Consider the following 19,391-nt stretch of genomic DNA (forward strand, 5'->3'; position numbering starts at 1 on the left):
CTTGTTTTTTTCGCCGGTCCCATTCATTTCTTATGGGAAATTTATCGCAGTTTTTCGCGTCTTACGACGCGAAAAACTGCGATAAATTTGAGAAAAGTAATAGCACACCGATCCCGAACAATACGCACGTTTTGATATATAATTTGCGAGGGTTTTCTCAAAGCTGCGGGGCGAGTTAAGGGACGAAAACTTGGAGGAGGATGAAAAATAAGAAGAAGAAGAAGAAGAAGAAGAAGAAGAAGAAACGCGCGGGATAGTAATAAGTGACTCGGGGCTATGCCCCGAGTCACTGGCTCCTGCAGCTATGAAATAGCTGTAGGAGCCAGTGACTCGGGACGTTGCCCCGTGTCCCTAATAAGAAGAAACGCGCGGGATAGTAATAAGTGACTCGGGGCTACGCCCCGAGTCACTGGCTCCTGCAGCTATGAAATAGCTGTAGGAGCCAGTGACTCGGGACGTTGCCCCGTGTCCCTAATAATAATAATAATAAGAAGAAGAAGAAACGCGCGGGATAGTAATAAGTGACTCGGGGCTACGCCCCGAGTCACTGGCTCCTGCAGCTATGAAATAGCTGTAGGAGCCAGTGACTCGGGACGTTGCCCCGTGTCCCTAATAATAATAATAATAATAAGAAGAAGAAACGCGCGGGATAGTAATAAGTGACTCGGGACGTTGCCCCGTGTCCCTAATAATAAGAAGAAGAAGAAACGCGCGGGATAGTAATAAGTGACTCGGGACGTTGCCCCGTGTCCCTAATAAGAAGAAGAAACGCGCGGGATAGTAATAAGTGACTCGGGGCTCTGCCCCGAGTCACTGGCTCCTGCAGCTATTTCATAGCTGTAGGAGCCAGTGACTCGGAGCGTGCCCCGTGTCCCTAATAAGAAGAAGAAGAAGAAGAAACGCGCGGGATAGTAATAAGTGACTCGGGACGTTGCCCCGTGTCCCTAATAAGAAGAAGAAGAAGAAGAAACGCGCGGGATAGTAATAAGTGACTCGGGGCTACGCCCCGAGCTCTGCTGCAGGAGCCAGTGCCTCGGAGCGTGCCCCGTGTCCCTAATAAGAAGAAGAAGAAGAAGAAACGCGCGGGATAGTAATAAGTGACTCGGGACGTTGCCCCGTGTCCCTAATAAGAAGAAGAAGAAGAAGAAACGCGCGGGATAGTAATAAGTGACTCGGGGCTATGCCCCGAGTCACTGGCTCCTGCAGCTATTTCATAGCTGTAGGAGCCAGTGACTCGGGACGTTGCCCCGTGTCCCTAATAATAAGAAGAAACGCGCGGGATAGTAATAAGTGACTCGGGACGTTGCCCCGTGTCCCTAATAAGAAGAAACGCGCGGGATAGTAATAAGTGACTCGGGGCTCCTGCAGCTATGAAATAGCTGTAGGAGCCAGTTACTCGGGACGTTGCCCCGTGTCCCTAATAAGAAGAAACGCGCGGGATAGTAATAAGTGACTCGGGGCTACGCCCCGAGTCACTGGCTCCTGCAGCTATGAAATAGCTGTAGGAGCCAGTGACTCGGGACGTTGCCCCGTGTCCCTAATTATTCTCACTCTGGACCGTACTAGAAAACCTTTCCAGTACGGTCCAGCGCTTTTAAATGGTGCTTCCATTGCCAACCCCAAATCCCACAACTTTACTCTTTAATCCCCATTAGCTTCCACAAAGTGGTCACCTGTCTTCCTGAGGTCCTCATTAACACAACCACAAAAAAAACAAATTAGAATCACACTGAATAAATAATACAGTAGCCTTTAAGCCAAGCATGAAGATCAGAAAACAAATGAATGAACCCTTCACATAAAACAACAGTAACACATAAAAGAAACAAAAACAAAAAATGAATAAAAAGACAAACAAAAAGCTCCAGCTGTAACACCAGTAACTCTGAGAGATTACACAACTGCTGATGCATTTGGGAGAAACTGGATCTGACTGTGAGCCAGGTGTTAGCGCCCAGCATCAGCGCTCAGCATCACTTAATGCTTCTGCGGCTGAGCAGCAGCAAATCCCTGCAGACGGCTCTCAAACTGACGGAGTGAAGGCTGTTAGAGCAGCACATTAATACGACGGTTTTTGGAATTAAATATTTAGTAATCGTATGGGTGTAATGATGAGCGGGTGTCCACATATTTCTGGTCAAACAGTGTGTGTAAAGAGCCACATCTCTACAGCCACTTCTAATTATTACATATAGGAGACAAATGTGTAAAACATTTCCAGCTGATGGCGTCGTAATACTGGTTACTTTAATTCAGTTTAAGGTGGAAATGCTGTTCTCTTTGTGATACTGCAATGACAGCTGTCTTATTATCCAAGAAATTATTTTGAGACCAACATCAGCTTTAACATTCTCTGAAATCTGCTGCATTTTCAACATAAAACTGATAAACATTTATCACTGATCCAAGCTAGTCAACCACTGAACAGATGCTGTTTGTCTAAACAAAGTATTTCCACGGGACTCAGCTGCAGAGAGAGGGAGCTGCAGCAGCCTGTGCGATATGATCTTGAAGGCTGCGTGCTGGTAAAGCTGTTATCCTTCAAACTGATACACACACACACACACACACTTTCCTCAGCTCAAACTATTAAGATGGGTTAAAATCAATATCACAATGATTTCCTGTATTTACCCATTACCTAAAACGGTGAATTAATTGCTTCTATCTTGTCTGACTCATCAGATGGTTACGCTCCTTGACATTTGCTTTAGTGTTCATCACTTCCAGCCTGTCTGAAAACCTCTCTTTACAGGGAATATGAAGGAAGAGGGTGAGACAAGCATTTCACAAGAGTATTTTCCACCCAAAGCATCTAAAGAATATCTTATTTTTTTATTTTCTAGTGTGTGACAGCAGCCTGTTGCATCAGGATACTGCGACTGCTTTTTTCAGGACACAAAAGTAGCACCAGCCATCGGCCAGCTGCTGCTGAAATGTGCATGTGACGAATGAGCGTTCACTAAGCATCTGGCCTGTGGACAAAAAAGTTCACTTTGCATCCTGTTTGTATTCACTGTTATAAGTCAGTGCTGCCCTCTTGACTTTTAAACAGAACACGAATTGAACTCAGCACACAAGACTGATGGGTGACTCTTGATGCTGCCATTGTTACAGTTTGGTTTATTGAACTGTACGAAGGCTTTCAGATCAGGAAAAGGCATGATCGAAGATGCATCACCAGCATATGATCCTGACTCAGTTCTGACAATTATCACAGGCCCATTGAGTGATAGAAACATTATATAGATATGTCGCCCAGCTCCATCTCAAATCTCCTTTCACTGCTTGAGCAGCTTGGAGTTTGAGTAAGCAAACGACAATGGCTTCCAAACACAGTCATGCTCATTATTACAGTTAGAAAAGCACACGTTTGACAACAGCGACAACTGGCAAACATGACAGCAACTCTGCTCTTAAAAGTTATAGCTAAGTCTCTTCATAGCCGGCCTCTGGTCACTGCGAGGGACGGACAGGGTTAGACAGAAAAATAGGCACATTTTCTCTTTGTATCACACAGACCTGATAACTTCAACGCTCACTCGCTTGTACATAAGCAAAGGTCAAGCTTCAAATCAACACAAAAGCTGTGTGAAAGCTGAAGGCTGGAGGGTCTCAGAGGCTGAGAGGTCCATCTGCCAGTTAGAGGAATCACCGGCTGAAAGTCGACTGAAGCAATGTGGAGGGACAGAAAAAGGAGTGTGTTATATTAGCACAGCCATTTTTACCATTTACCTTTTGTCTGTTATAATAAGTTACACTGACGATGCTGTGTACTGTAAACACTGTAAAATAAATAACAGCCTGAGGAAAATCTTAGAAACAAGAACCCAGTGAGGTTTCAGCTTTGGCAAAACTAACAAGCCAATGTGTGTTCATGAATATAAAGTTCACCTTGAAAAAACAGCAACTTAAGTGGAAATACTGCACGCACACACACGCACACACACACACACACACACACACAGAGGAATTAGCAGTTTGTTGTTAAAAATACCGCCGTTGCCAAAGCGAAACATTTTGGTAGCAAAAACAGATGGGCAGTCACAATCACTGAGCCAAAGTCTTTGGCATTTTCAGAATCAAATTTGCTTTGTTGGATTCAAAATGAAACATAACAGGCAAGTAAACAGAGTTCAGTACTAGACGTTTGGCAAATCTCTCCATAAAGACGGGATTTAAAGGGTGCGAAGCTTCCAAAGAAGCCTGTGTGGAACTGAAGAGCTGATTGGTGAATTCACACGGTGAAGCTCACAACAGTATCGTCACGGTTCTATTCCTGTTAGCTCTTTTTCGCTGGGCAAACGTAAGACAGAAGCATGTCCATCATGTTCTTGACGATGACTTGAGGCGGGTGGAGGGCGTGAGGAAGGTGGTGCGCCACGGTCATTTGCCAGGCGTCCACCAGCAGAACATTCAGGCCCTTGAACATGGCCCTGAGCACCTCGTCGAGCTGCAGGGAGTACCAGTCGCTGTTGTACAGGCTCACCTCTTGGTCCAGGGCCTGGAGGTTGGCCGAGCGGATCACGACGATCGTGCCCGGCGCCCGGTCCAGGAGTCGCACCAGCGCCCGCCTAATGTGACGGAGCCGCCGTATGTACACCTCCACGGGAAAGGTGCTGAAATGGGCCCAAATGCTGAGGACCACGACAGTGTTGGGACCCCCAGAGAGGCCGTCCAGCTCGTTTGAAATGTAGCGCAACTCACTGGACATGACTGTGGAGAAGCGGATGGGCGGGCCATGGCAGCGGTACTTTAAGAGGATATTATGGGTGCTGTCCACCGCCATGAAAGGGCCCACGTTTTTAGGACTGTGCAGGTTGAACTCCTTTAATTCTGGGGAAGGTGGAATAAACGGGTGTTACGGTGGGAAAGATACACAGGGCAACATCCTGAGTGTGAAAGGACAAGAAAGAGATGAACAGCTCACCTGGCACGAAAGCAATGAGGTGCTCAAACCACTGCCTGACGGTAGAGTCTCCGTACATGTTGATCACCTTGTTCTTCAAACACTTTGTGATGGCAGATGAGTCATTGAACTGGCGCATTGTAACACCATCTAGTGGCCTCCAAGAATCCTCGTAGTAATATCCAGATGATGCGAGCGTAAAAGATTCTGGCTTTATGCTGCTTTTTACAGTATCCACTGTATCTGATGCAAAGTGAGAAATGTCGTAGACAAAATTAATTAAATGGAGTAAATCAAAGCATGCACACACTGCGTCATGATGCATGAACTCCAAACGTTACACTGCAGGCATACTGTACCTTTCCTGGGAGGCAGCACGTTGATTTTGTCGGGTCCTGAAGAGTGTATGCGAACTTTTATGTTCACACCACTAAGATAAAACAAACAGTTGATCAGGCCCAGTTCCTACTGAAGACATAAATCTTTAAAAATAGCTCACAGAGTCATTCAGTTTCATTTCTACATTTCTCTGCATCACGACTGTGTATGTGACCGTTCATGCTAAAGGAGGATGTGCAGTGTGTGGCTCAATTATGTTTTTTAGCCGTTCTAGCGATGTCGCCCTAGAGGTTTCAAACTATGAGATGGTTTGCTGTGAAATGTTCTTCAAACATGCGCGATCCCCAGAGGATGAACCGAACAGACTTGGGTGATCCTCTGATTTATCCTCCAGTGCCAACATGAGGTTCACTTTTGTGGTCTTGAGTGAAACAATCGCCATGAAACTTTCAATCATGTTCTCTAACTTTTCATCTAGCGCCACCATCTGGTCAAAATTTCAATTTCTCCAGTATTTTCGACCAAAAACCAGAACCTGAAAATCATGCTGGTGTTAGCATTTAGCTCAAAGCACTGTGCCAGAGTACAGCCACGGTTAAATAATGTCCTAAGACAGCAGGACAGTGCAGTCCATATCAAACATGAGTCAAACAGGAAAACATTATCAGCTGCAGGATTAGGATCGAAATATTAGAGATATCAAAACGTGGCCAGGTGCAATATGCAATTTGCAGGAGCTGCAATTTTTTGTTAGAGGTACAGTATGTCACAACATACATATAAATGAAGCATTGTGGTGCTACAGAGACGCCCCAGCCTGTAAATCATACTCTCCAGATATCAGGGAACTTGCCACAAAAATTGTGACTCATATTGCAATATCAGGAATTTACAGCGGAAAACCAAGCTAAAAAAACTAACTAAGCCTTTACTACATAACACAATCACATGTTCCTCATCCTATAATAGTACCAACCTCTGGAAGAGCAATGCTTCTTTGTTGGTGATGAGGTGTTTCAGATAGCCTCCTTTGGCGTGGTTGATTCTGGTGTCACAGCCGAGCACCTTGGGCTTGTAGCAGTACCAGGGCTCCCCTGTGTGAAGGTCTGTGTAGTTGCACAGGGGCTGCTGATCGGGGGGCAGGCACATGTTGCACACAGTAGTCTCAGACATGAAGCCCAAGCGAAACAGGCTCTTGAAAAACACCCGATCGGGTCGCTCCTCCCTGAGCCGTCGCAACACAGCAACGGCCTCGCTGGAGTGCACCAGCGTAACCTCCACCTGTGCAGACCCCACCCAGTGGAGCGGGAACAGAGCAGAATAAAATCCATTCCTGTGGTCCAGCACCTTACCAGCTACACCTGCTCCGAGCTCCGGGGAGTGCAGTCTGGCCAAAAGGAAATCCCCACCGTAGTGCTTGGGACGACCCTGGAAGTCGTGCATTTGGACGAGGGCCTCCAGCTGGTCGCCCACATGCCACTCTCGTCCTCCCTCGGTGGGAAGGATGGCGAACAGGCTGTGCACGGGGTCGCTTGTCTGGCGCAGGGCGATTGGCGAGGAGCGAGGCGGAGGCCCGGGCCAGGCGATAGAGTCCAACAGGTAGTGCTCTTCCAGCTCATCTTCAGGGGACGGTTTCTGGCCCAGATGGGCACAGAAGGTGTGGTTGTGATAAAAAGTAGGCAGGTTCACGGGGATGAAGGATGACTGGATCCTGCTCTGGAGCTGGTAGAGGGCTGAAACAGTGTGGCAGTTCCAGTTCTGAAGAGAAAGGGAGGAGTGGTAAGAGGTGCTAAAGGAGATGGGACCACCAACCTACGACTCATAGATAAAAATGCTCAAAAGGGCGAACCACTATTGCATGTTTAACCCAACAAGCTTTGATCTTTATTAGAGGTCTGTGTCACCGTATAGACAGAACTATTAAAAAGACACACAACATGTTAAAATATAAACCAGAAAATGATCGGTATATCCATTACCCTTTCAAGGTAACCCACTCCTCTCCTCACCTCCACAGTGTGGATGTTGCACAGCAGGAAGACGAGGCCAGACAGGGCTAGGAAGAGGAAGATGAGGGCATATTTGGAGAGATTTCGGCACATGGTGACCTCCTTCCGTCTCCCATGATCAGGCCCTGTTTCACTCTATGCTGTCACCGCGGTGATGGTGGCATCATTTCGCCCACAGCGGCCGATGCAGACGAGTGAACCCTGTCGGCGTGACGGATGAACAAAAAGAAAACTAGCACTTGTTCCATTCGTGTTTGTGGAGAATTTGTAGCTGTTCCAGGAAAAGGCTGATAATTGTCTGAGCAGTTTGGTTGTTTGTCTCTTCTGTGTGTGACGGCACGAGTCCTCATCAGGCAGTACACCTGTAGAATACACCTAATTTAAGGTGAATCTTAGGTTTGTATGCTTCATTTATTTTTGTGGCAGCCTTTTGTGGCAGATTTTAGCAGCTTGGTAGAGGGTATTAAGTTGTTTTTTGATTAAATCATGTAGTTTGAAGTTGCTTGCTGACAAATGTTCCTTCACCACTGTAATGTATGCAGGTGTCATTAGATTACTGTCTGACTATAAGTGATCTATGGACAACAGCCAAAACGCACATCTCAACCTCATATCAGTTTCAGAGGATTTGATCTAAGGTTGGTTACACTTGCCAAAGTCAAGGATTCATTTAATACATCAATTAATCTCAATCTTGATCAAAATGTGTAGATACAATAACCAGACTGAGGAATCTATATTGGGACAAGCTGTCAAACAGCAAGTATTACATCTGCTGACAGAGTTGTCACCGTTTTATCGTATCTGAACAAAAGAGGGAGGCCAAACTCATTCTTCTGCAGGGCACATGTGTGTCTTGGCCATTAAATCCAGCGCCAGATAAATGAAGACCAACAAGTCCAAGCCCAGTCCTAAACTGTGTGTTTCAAGTCCTGAACAATTAATACACCCCTGCAGCATCAGTCTGCCTGCTGGTGCAGCTGCCGTCCCCTCCTGGAGTCAACAAGGGCTCATTTGCACACTTTAATGTTTAGAGATTGCAAATCTTGTCACATCACACATCACGTTAATCTGACAACTACAGATCACAAATATGAATTACTGTGTGAAAGAGGTCAGGATAATAGCATCACAATTAAATAAAGGCCAGGGTGACAGATCAAAACTGTTTGTGTTGTCAAACTAAAAAAACACATATTTGACTTTTTTTTAAAGCAGCAAATATTCCTAGTATTTATGCTGGACTCAGTGAATTTTAATGGCATGTTTAGTTAGACTGTCTCCTCTGAGGTGGACGTAGTTCATCCAGGCTCCTGTGTCCCATGCATTGAGACGTCCCTGTAAGTTGAAGCAGGCACGTCTGCTCGCCGTTCAGGCGGTCCATGGCTCCGTTTTTTCCGTTAACCTACTTCTAAAAAATGCCGGTGACGACTGTGACATGAAACATGACACCGGTTAACATTCTTAGGCGAAACCTTCCCTCCTGAGTCGCCGGTAACGGACTTATTCCAACGGTTAGCCGCTGCCATCATGTCAACGGCCGCAATGACGCAAGAGCCGACCACAAAGGGACGCAGGGGCACCGACACTCAGTGTACGGCTGGAGATCCAGCACATCTCTGATATTCAAATGTAGCCCTGTTAGCTAACGTTAAGTTAGCCGTGTATGCTCCCATACTTACACATTACGACGGCGTTAGCCTGATGTCGGGCCGTTGGAGCGCCAGAGGAGCTGGGTGATGGTGTGGCGGCTGGCAGGGGGTGAGGAGACGCAGGCTGGCTGGGGAGGCACATCAGAGACTGTGCGGTGGGCAAGACACAGCTCGCCTATCACTAGTCATGATGGGACGAAAATGGGGCCGGGGTGGGGGTGGGTTTATTGGCGAGCCTTGCTGCGTCCTCTGGTGGTGAGTAATTTCAGACTTAACCGCATCCCGTCCACCTGTCATTATGGAGTAATGACCGGGAAAACAGATCATTAATATGAAGTGGGCCGCAAAATGCTCCTGCAGCGCTGATGCGCTGCGTCCGTTAATGAATTACTCCAGAGACTGAGAAACACCCTGGAAGCAATATACCTTCTTTACAAGCGGCAGCGTGACTGCAGAGTAAAAAGCACTGACGTGATCAATATCCTTCATGATTGATTGCATCGCTTCCTCTTTTTATTATTCTTATGAATTGATTATTAATGAATTGACGAATTAATTGTTAGTTTCAGCCCTGTTCTTGCAATATTTCAGCATCATATGAAACCACATAACAACTGGAAAATAACAATTGCAGATTTATTTACATTTTGTTAAAGAAGATGAGGATGCTACAACATTTTTTAGGCGATGCGATCTTAAGTTGAAAGACAGTTCAGCTTTAAGGACTGTAAGTGATTATAGAATGTATGCTTGTCGTTTCATGTATAGTAAATATCTGTGGTTACAAGTGCGCTACGTTTAACATATCAGCTCCTAATCTGAGTAACTGCAGTTTATCCCATGTGCTTAACGGATTAATGGATGGAGAATACGTTATACTGTGCCCGGTCTTCAGTAGAGTAGTAACCTCCTCATTGTATTTCAGCATCAAATAATTGCTTTCAAGTCACTAACACCCTCTGAAGCCACGTAACAATCATTGTCTTTACACAGAGAGGGACGTGTCCATTAAATAACAGAACAGATCCAACAGTGAAGTTTAAAAAACTTGACTTACATTCACAGTAAGGTATTGTTTTGATAAACAAAGGTAAACAGGTTCACTGTCATTTGAGATTTGTCAGACATGCCCCAAGGAGGAAGCAATGTATCTTGATCCCAGCTTCAGTACCAACTGACACACACTCAGTAGCTCTATACAGGTGTCTATTAGGTGTAGACCCTCAGACAGGGCCAGGAGTGGTTTCCTCCGTTCTTTGCACTTCTGATTGGTTGTCTGCAGCCTTCTGCGCTGGGGAATTGGGCTGTGTTGTTTTGCTGGGTGATGCTGGTGAGGAGGGCTGTGGTGTTTCTGTTCTATCACTGATCACCTCCTCTGCCTCCTCCTCCCTCTGCTGCACAGAGGAGAGGTACTGCTCCAGCAGGCTGCAGTCTGCGCTGTCCACACCATTGCCACCACCGGCAAAGCCGCTACGAATGGGGCTCAGCGCTCGCACTGTCTTCAAAGAGTCTGCTGTCCCGCTGCTCAGGAAGCTGTCCTCCTGAGCCGCCCGCTGATCACCTGTTGACTGGAAGCCAGAGTCAGGGAAGGAGACATCTGCGCCAGGTGGGTTTTTCATGCTGGATGCAGCAGGCAGGGCAGCCTCAAGTGGTCCTGGAGCTGAGATCTGAGCAGGGGTGACAGCCTGAGTAATGCCGGCCAGCTGCTGCTCCACAGACTGCTTCCACTGCTGCATAGACTGGAGCTACAAGGGGAACACAGAAAAAGTGTCACACTAATGAGGCAGCCATGGGAATCATGTTTCAAAGCCATGTTAGCAGCTTTAGGGATGGCTATTTCAGTCTACTGGTCTGACGGTCCACCTAACACTTGGTCCTTTTCTCTAGTGCCACTAGAGGCTGACATGTGATGTTAACAGTATCATGGTGGACATATTGCCATGTTAGATTAGATTAGACTTTATTGATCTCACAATGGAGAAATTCACTCATACAGAAGCTCTTCAGAACACACAGGGGGGTGCAAACAGCAAATGGAGGTGCAAATAAGAACAATAAGATCCAAAATAAGAACAATAAGGGTGCTAATAAGAACAATAGGAGGAAAAGGTGCAAATAAGCAACAACGGAGCAAAAAAAAATAACAGAAAAAAAAACTGTAAGAGTTTAGGTAACCTTTTCCTTGCAGTAGTGGATCTGGATGTTTCTAATCAAAGAAAAAAAGCATTAGCATTTAGCTAAGTACAGCCTCACAGAGAAGCTTGTGTGGTTGTAAACTCTTGTTTGCAAGAGAGGACCACAGGAGACCATTATACCACACAAACAATGACTGAACTGTGACGAATGTGTTAATATAAAGGATGACAACTACAATCACTGACCTCTTTCCACAGAAACTTTACAGCTTCCTCCTGAATGAGCCTTTGTAACCGTTCTTCTTCATACTGCTGCTGCATCCTGCAAACAGATCCCATTTTTACCTATTCGTACTGTGAATCTTTGTAAATACTCTATAAAAATGTTACATATCCATAGACAACAAAGGCAAAATGGAAAAGAACAATGCTGATGGTCAGTCAGTTACCTGTCGAACCTTTCAGACAGGAACAGGATGTGTTCTTGCATCCTGCGCAGGCGGATTTCGCTGCGTACTTCTCTGGCCATGGGATGGCAACACCGAGTGTGCTGTCCCCTCCACCATGACTGGATTTTAACTGCTGCCCTGTCTGTTTCCATCAGACTTGATTTACTGGCACACGCACCCACTTCTTCCTGCTTGGGGGCTTCTTTCAGCTCCGCTTTACCAAAGTCACACGATATTTCCAGATCATTTTGTGTTGCGCTAACTCTGACCTCCAGTGATCCAGCTGTTGTGGCTGCACCAGAAATGGCATCCTCTTCAAGACCCCTCTCTTTCTTATCCGCTGGGGGAGAATGGTGTGTCTTGTTTGTGTTGTGCTTTTTGGGCTGTGCTGGTCGCTTTGGAGCCAGGGAGTCGGGCTCAAATGTCTCTGTCTCATCCTCGCTGTCAGAGTGGGTCGTCTGTGGCTCCAGGTCGGATGTGAACGGGAGAAAGGGGGACTCTGAGGAAAGCGTGCTGCCATTGAGTTTGTCCTCATCTGTCTGCACGTCCTCCAAATAGATGTGCTCCTCTCTGAGCCTTGGGCTGTGGACTACCGGCAATGGTGGGTGGGAAGAATCACAGCTCACCCAGGTATTGAACTGCATGACTGGCTCTGTACAAAAGTAGAAACACCAAACAGTTGAAATGATGAAGAAGAAAGCACTGCATCAGAGTTACTTGAAAAGAGAAACAATAAAAACAAATGCATGATGTCCATTGGAACTGCACATACAGTGACAAAGCAGTCCTCTTACCTGCCTCCCTGACTGGTGGAGCAGTAGCTGCTGCAGGTGGACTGATTTTCTGCACGTCTCTGGCTCCCCCCTGTGGGACTGCATGTGAAGGACTGTGGCTCTCCACATCCAGCTGAGTTGGACGAGGAGGGCTGGGACAGCCTCCTCGAGTTTCCTCTAACAGCTGCCTTTGGTGAAACCTGAGAGGCAAAAATGTCACTTCAAACATGTGGTCACTCAACTAAACATTTTCCATTAAGATGGATGTATGGCGGGCTTATCATGGCCTTGAAGTGGGTATTGGAAGACCTTACAATATATATTTTTTTAAATTCAGATTTATACCTTTGCTTACTGAGGATCTTCTCCAGTTTGGCATCCTCTGCCGTCTCGAGGGCCGGTGATGACGTGAGAGGGCAAACAGTGGCCAGGTATTGAACTAGCTGAACATGCTGACCTGGTCGATACGAACGTCCTTTTCCCTGACTGTAGAGCCACTCTGCTTTGAGACTGTAATCATGACAATTATGCACAATAAATAAGAAATTCAAACTTTTGGATAATATTCCTACATCAATCTTAACTACGGATGTGTAGCATCATGGCAGTGTACGCACCCTTCTTTCTGTGACACTACATAGCCATCCAGGACCTTTAGGCTCAGGCACCAACTCATAATATATGGCCGATAATCAAAACCTGGCAATGAGGGGGTCGCCATAACACAAGGGTTATTCATAATGGACAGCTGCTCCATGTCATGGAGAGGCGCCAGATATGACACCTATGGAATAATGAGAAGAAAGTCAGTTAATAGTTAATTAGCTTCTATATAACTTAAATTGCAATGACTGCTGGTGTTTGAAAAAGGGGAAAAGATGATTACTTCATTAAGATCCCTTATCTCATTTTCTGCCAGGGAGAGGATGGATAAATGTGCAGGTAGGTGAGCAGGAACAGTACGAAGTGTTGTAATGCTGTTTCCATGGAGTAAAAGTGTCTGCAAAATCAACAGCAACTTATTCAAAGATGCACAAAGAAAACTGACACTTTAACTGTACATTATTAAAAAGTCATGGTTTGCTCAGGCTCTCTTTTGACCTCACAGGCTCCAGCACTCACCTTTAATGCCACCAGTTTGGTCAGATCACCGATGGTAGATATGTTATTGTCAGACAGATCCAGGTGTTGAAGGGAAACACAGTTGTTGAGTTGCTCAATGACCTGTGAAAACGAGTGTACAGTGGTTAAACATGCAACATATTACTACATGGGCTGAAACGAATTTCTTCATTCATGCAATGACATTTTGTCTGTAAATGACATGATTTATCAGTATGTGAGTATCTCTTGTCTTCTCACCTTAATATTGTTTCCAGACAGGTTGAGCCATTCCAGGTGTGGCAGATCTCTCAGCCCCTCAATGTATCCAATACTGTTATTGGGAAGATTGAGGACTCTCAACTCTGATAGCCGAGACACGCCCATCATTCTCACCAGACGGTTACTGGCTACAGAAAGCTAAAGAGGAAAAGACAAAGATTTATCAAGACGCATTAAATTAGAAGAATGTCACTAGTGACTATGCAGTAAGTCTGTAAATAAAGGGTGAAAACCAAGTCAAGGGTTCAAAATAGTTTAGATACCTGCTGAAGGCCTGGGCTCCTTTCCAAATGGTCCAGTTTCATTATGTGGTTACGGTCCAGAATAAGTGTGTGAGTGTCCTCAGAGCAGGTGAAACTAGGATCCAGCTTTTGCATACCGCAGGCTGACAGATCCACCACAGGTCCTTGCAAGTGTCAAGACAGTGGAAAAGACATTAAACAGACTTGAAAACCACAACAACTGTCATTTTGCTCATCACCATAGCTACATAATGCACAGGATCTTAAAGTGGCCAAGCCTACAAACAGCATACACCTGCAGCTAAAGGTGGAGGCAGACACTCCACTAATTTTATAGATAAAAGTCAGTTAACTGTGATCAGGAAACCATGGATTATAATCTGGGGTCATGGATGGCATTAATTGACTAATGAGTGATAGTAATGAGTTTTTTATGGTAACTGCAAACACTAAATCGCCGGAGTAAACCATTGCCCCAGTACCTGTACGACGTTTTGTACTGTAGGAAAAGCTACTTCTGGATATTTACATAGAAATGTCTGGCAAGTAACAAAACAAAATACGTTTGTCATTTTAAACACCGAGGACCTTTGCTAGATTTGTCCACTGGTTATGAAGAATAGTTGGAGTGATCACAAGTAACTGTGACTGCTCACATCAAGAGATCCGAGGCCAGGAATCCTGTCAAATGTGGATTAACATGAGAAGAAAGATGTCAACATATTGCCAGATCCATACTTCGCAAGGATTTGCCTCTTACAGTCGACAACTTGCAGAAGATTAATGCAACACAAGGTGAGCTGGTTTGGTATCTTAAGTTTGTTCAACTTACTACTACACGAGAAGGAATGTTTTGGTCCGCATCCTCTGACACACTTCATGTTAGTACCGTTTGCTAACGGCGGGACTGTGGGGTGTTTCACACTAGCTAACGTTAGCAATTAACTAATGAATATACTCGCAACGGCTACGGTTAAACACAATTGAACCACCATTGTCTCACCAAAGCAACTACTGAACCACTTACCAGCATTTGTATCAAACTGTAAATCTGATACACCCATCCTGTCGCCTCAGACAACACCTTGAGTCAGCTAACAACTCTACTAGCTAGCTGCAGACTGTAGCGTGAAAGGCAAGAAGCGTCTGCCGTTTGTCAAACGGCTATGACAAGGAGGTTTTGGGAAATGTAGTTTAAAGAGCACGTCTCGCTCATTGCGAAGTGCCGTCTTTGTCGCTTGAAAAGACTACAACTCTCGTTGTTTCCTATCGCCAGTAATGAAAGAAAGGAGCTATGCAACAATGTCAACGACAAAAGGGCCTAGAAGTGATGCTACATTTATTTTTATTTGCTTAATTAACCTCTTCATCATCGTATTATCAAGCCACAAAGTATTGCTTGACCGCTTGCTGTCCCGCTTGCTAGGCAACCGTCAGATTGTGACGTCAAGCTCGTGTTGATTGGCCAAAGTATTAGTTTGAGAAAACTATTTTTACGAAAGTTTAAATAATTTATACGTATATGGTAATGATTAAAGAATCAACAAGAAGTTCAACTGCCCGAAAAATAGAAATAGTTCATTAGTTCATAAATATCGATTTGTAGTGTACCAATTCAGTTTCCGCATCCGTCATCTTTCTTTCCGGTTTTGTGCCCTCTCGTAGCCATCATGAAGTGAGTGAACGGAATACAATCAAATGCCATCTCAATACTTAAATAAACGCTCTAATGACGTTATCCACATGAAGAGTAAATTTGTACCAGTTTCTTTATGTGATGCCTGATATTTGTCGTTTTCAGGGTCGAGTTGTGCAGTTTCAGCGGGTATAAAATATACCCCGGCCATGGCCGCCGATACGCCAGGATAGACGGCAAGGTAACAATTCCAGCAGTCGCCGGTTTTCTAGATGCTGTCTCTGTTTAGATTGTGTTAAATACAATTTATCGGATTACACGTTTGTACAGGTGTCATTTGCTGCCTAATAAAGGTGTTCGTAACATAAGTAACAGTCTCTAGAGTAGGCCCGGTCGGCTACGAATCCTGTGAGACTTGCTAACGTTAGCTGTTAGCATAAACTAATAGCATCATTATGTAGCAGCTAGTCAAGATTATTTTTCCATTAGTTTACCGCTTCGTTGTGACACCGTCATGCTCAAGTGTTATTTTTTTCACAACCATTGTAGAGCTTGGCAGTGTTCAAAGCCTTTGTTGCTGCATGTCTTAGCTGTCAAGCTTGACACCTAAATACTGTCAGAAGTATTATTATAGTGTGTCAAGAAAATAAAATAATTTTATTGTGCATTACATTCAACACTTTTTTCGTTATCTAACCTTGTAGACATTTGTTTATCTTAGTTCTCAAGGTTGTGTGAAAAGTCATTCTCCATTTATAATGTAGTGCACTATATTTACGTCCCACCATATGTGATTGTATGAACTTCTTTTCATGCACGTTTTGGACATACAAATAGATGTCACGCAACACAACCTCTGTCTGTGATGTTGTAAAACGACGATGATCCATAAGTGTCTGAAATCTCAAATTTTTGCACATCAGAGTGAATTGATGAGTGCCTGTTGCATAGGGGTTAGTGCTGGGAGTGATTTCGGATATGGCTTGATAAATCAATCATAAACATGTCTTAACGGTCTAATAAGTTGAATGTCATTTCTTCCTTAGGTGTTCCAGTTTTTGAACGCCAAGTGTGAGTCTGCCTTCTTGGCCAAGAGGAATCCAAGACAGATCAACTGGACTGTGCTGTACAGACGCAAGCACAAGAAGGGACAGTCTGTAAGTAACAGGCCTTGTGTATAATTTTGTGTGCTGCAAATTTGAAATTAGACACATATATTAGGCCTGTATCACTGTACAGTGTGACCCTCATAAAAGCAGTCAATATCTGCTTTTAAAGTAGTATTTGTTGGTCCAGCAATTATTGTCTGGTGCAGATATTTGGCTGATTGAGAATTTGGTAACATACATACTTTTTAGCAGTATGTTCTGATTATGAAGTTGCTTATTGCAGCTGTGAAAATTCAAAAGTACTGTAATAGTTTTAACTAGTTCATTGCATTTTTGCAGGACTTTTGCCCTTGAATAAAAGCACTGCTAACATCCCATCATCATGCGTTATATAAAGGGAACTGGTTTTGGCTTGGCCATATTGATGGATATGCACTAATATTTAGTCTATTATTCATTTACACATACAAGTTTGGCTGCGGGTGAATGGTGTGCATGGTATACATCTGTGTTATGTGCTGTTGCCGGACTGTGTTTTGCAGACTGTGCAGCAGTGCTCACTCCACACCTGCAGCCATAGAACAACTGGAGATCATAGTACTGGCCCTTGACGTCTTCATTGACAACTCACCATCGGCCAGCCTCCAAACTCTCCTACACACTACAATTCTTAGCAGTTGCAATTGTATTATGTGCAGTTTTATTCCATTACAATAAGCACTTTTTAAATGGCAGCATTTTGGGGATTCTGCTAGGCCTAATTTGGTTTAAAATGTAATGGTGTTCACACTTCTAAAACTTAAAGTCCACACTTATGTTGAATTTCAACAGTGACTTGTTTAGCAATTGGCATCATTGTAGCTTGGTTAGATATGGAGTAGTTGCCATAATGTATGTTTGGCACCTGTTTAGTGGCTTAGGAAAATGACAGTAAAATACATCCATCCATTGTCTTCTGCTTACCAGGGACAGGGTTGCCATGACCGTAGAAGTCAACATTTAATGCTTTTTTTTCAGTCTGTGTATGTACATGTGTTTGGTGAGGTATCAGAAAACTCACAATGACTGCCATGTTTTTGATAGTTGGAGAGACACTCTACACACTGCTGTTAAGAAATGTTGATCAGGTTGCACCCTGAAAAATGTAGTTAAAATGAAGATTCACAACTGTTTGGAAGTTTATGGTTACAACTGTAGCAGCAGAGCTGTAGACTGCAGTTCAGTTCTTGGGGAAGGTTTCATCCTCAGTTTTGTAGTTTAGTTGAGCGTCCAGTTCTGTTCTTACTCTCATCTGACGCCTCCAGTGTTTTGCATGTGACTTGAACCAAAATGAACACAGTGTGAGCTACTGATTATGCAGGATACTCTTGATCCTTCTTTTTGCTTCAGTGGTCAGAGGCTGGGCTGGGCTGGGCTGGGCTGGGTTGGATGTTTGTGATGTAGGCCTGTGGGCATTGTTAGATATTTTGATATTGAACTACAAGCAAAAGTTACTAAGGGTTTGTAAAGGTTTCTTTATGATGTGCTTTAACAGGAAGAGGTGACAAAGAAGCGTACTCGCCGTGCAGTGAAATTCCAGAGGGCCATCACTGGGGCCTCCCTGGCTGAGATTATGGCCAAGAGGAACCAGAAGCCCGAGGTCCGCAAGGCCCAGAGGGAGCAGGCCATCAGGTAAACCATTCTTTTATCTGTTGATTTTTTTTTTTTTTTTTTAACTTCTGTTGTTTTTTTTCCCCCAAAAATTGGGTACCTTGGTTGATCTTAAATTGGGCTGAGAAATAACATTTCCAGCACAACTTTCTTTTCACCTCTAAACTTAAATACGGGGAGTCACCATATCTATGTTTAATCAATACAATAGAATAAGATCCAAAATTTCCCTGGCTGTTGATTAATAAAGTCTCTTATCTTAATACATCTGAGCAGGTTAATGGAGTGTCCCAACATTGGCTCATATAGTTTTGGCAAACATCTACACCATCACATTACACTTGCCTACAGTTATCATTTAGATTGGGCACTCAAGTGCGCAGTTGGATTTGGTGCAAAAGTGAGGTACAGAGGGGTCCAGATCATTGTTTTCCCCTTCCAGATAATTTTATGTAACCAATTAGATGATAGCATGAAGATGATGGGATTTTATCCATATTGCTCACTCCTAGTTGTTTGGCTGATTGTTTCTCTTTATTCTCTCAGAGCTGCCAAGGAGGCCAAGAAGGCAAAGCAGGCAGCCAAGAAGCCTGCTGCCCCAAGTGCAAAGGTAAGATCTCAGGTTGAGCAGAAGGCGTCATGTTTTGTTTATTTCCCTTCACCAATGCTATATTGTATACATGTTACGACCACTATAGTTAAGTACTGTTCATGCCATTTGCAAGAAAAAGTACCTGTTTTACCCTAATCACAAACAAACTTTACTTTAACCCCCTGGGTTTTGTGACAGGCTAGCTTGACTTTGTGTTCTTAATAATTCAATGAATACAGTGGAGCAGGTAGTTGACATTATTTAAGTAACTTCTTTGTTTAGTTTTAAGTTGTATAACATGGTGATATGTAGCAGGGTACTGTACTGAAAATCTCTCTTCTTCTACAGGCCTCTACCAAGGCTGCACAGAAACCCAAGATCGCTAAGCCCATGAAGATCAGTGCACCCCGCGTCGGTGGAAAGCGCTAAACCTGATTCTTTGATTATGGTTGTGAATAAAATTTTGTGGTTAACCATCATTTGTGTGTTTTTTGTCATTTGGAAACAAGACAG

The 19,391-nt window shown here is 44.3% G+C and overlaps 3 protein-coding genes and 1 non-coding gene across 4 annotated transcripts; 2 read left to right on the forward strand and 2 right to left on the reverse strand.

The window, feature by feature from the left end:
* Positions 1-3,148: 3,148 nt before the first annotated feature.
* nxpe3 (neurexophilin and PC-esterase domain family, member 3) lies at positions 3,149-9,012 on the reverse strand. Its single transcript, XM_041951118.1, has 6 exons — positions 8,940-9,012; positions 7,258-7,458; positions 6,225-7,006; positions 5,269-5,339; positions 4,931-5,152; positions 3,149-4,836 (listed from the first exon to the last, which is right to left on the reverse strand). The coding sequence occupies exons 2-6, from the start codon at positions 7,348-7,350 to the stop codon at positions 4,283-4,285; spliced, it is 1,722 nt and encodes a 573-aa protein (XP_041807052.1). The 5' UTR covers positions 7,351-7,458; positions 8,940-9,012; the 3' UTR covers positions 3,149-4,282.
* Positions 9,013-9,537: 525 nt separating this feature from the next.
* cep97 (centrosomal protein 97) lies at positions 9,538-15,013 on the reverse strand. The gene is made up of 11 exons (XM_041950835.1): positions 14,919-15,013; positions 13,913-14,055; positions 13,629-13,787; positions 13,389-13,490; positions 13,153-13,266; positions 12,884-13,050; positions 12,612-12,776; positions 12,288-12,466; positions 11,494-12,145; positions 11,291-11,366; positions 9,538-10,654 (listed from the first exon to the last, which is right to left on the reverse strand). The coding sequence occupies exons 1-11, from the start codon at positions 14,953-14,955 to the stop codon at positions 10,133-10,135; spliced, it is 2,316 nt and encodes a 771-aa protein (XP_041806769.1). The 5' UTR covers positions 14,956-15,013; the 3' UTR covers positions 9,538-10,132.
* A 488-nt stretch (positions 15,014-15,501) lies between these two features.
* rpl24 (ribosomal protein L24) lies at positions 15,502-19,357 on the forward strand. The gene is made up of 6 exons (XM_041950805.1): positions 15,502-15,566; positions 15,693-15,768; positions 16,574-16,684; positions 18,171-18,307; positions 18,833-18,896; positions 19,227-19,357. Exons 1-6 carry the CDS (start codon positions 15,562-15,564, stop codon positions 19,305-19,307), a joined length of 474 nt encoding a protein of 157 aa, XP_041806739.1. The 5' UTR covers positions 15,502-15,561; the 3' UTR covers positions 19,308-19,357.
* LOC121616704 lies at positions 17,118-17,298 on the forward strand. Its single transcript, XR_006007326.1, has one exon. It is a non-coding gene; the product is annotated as a small nucleolar RNA SNORA23 (small nucleolar RNA).
* Positions 19,358-19,391: the final 34 nt, after the last annotated feature.

This window comes from Chelmon rostratus, chromosome 13 (genome assembly GCF_017976325.1).
Source record: "Chelmon rostratus isolate fCheRos1 chromosome 13, fCheRos1.pri, whole genome shotgun sequence".
Classification (NCBI taxonomy): Eukaryota; Metazoa; Chordata; class Actinopteri; order Chaetodontiformes; family Chaetodontidae; genus Chelmon; species Chelmon rostratus.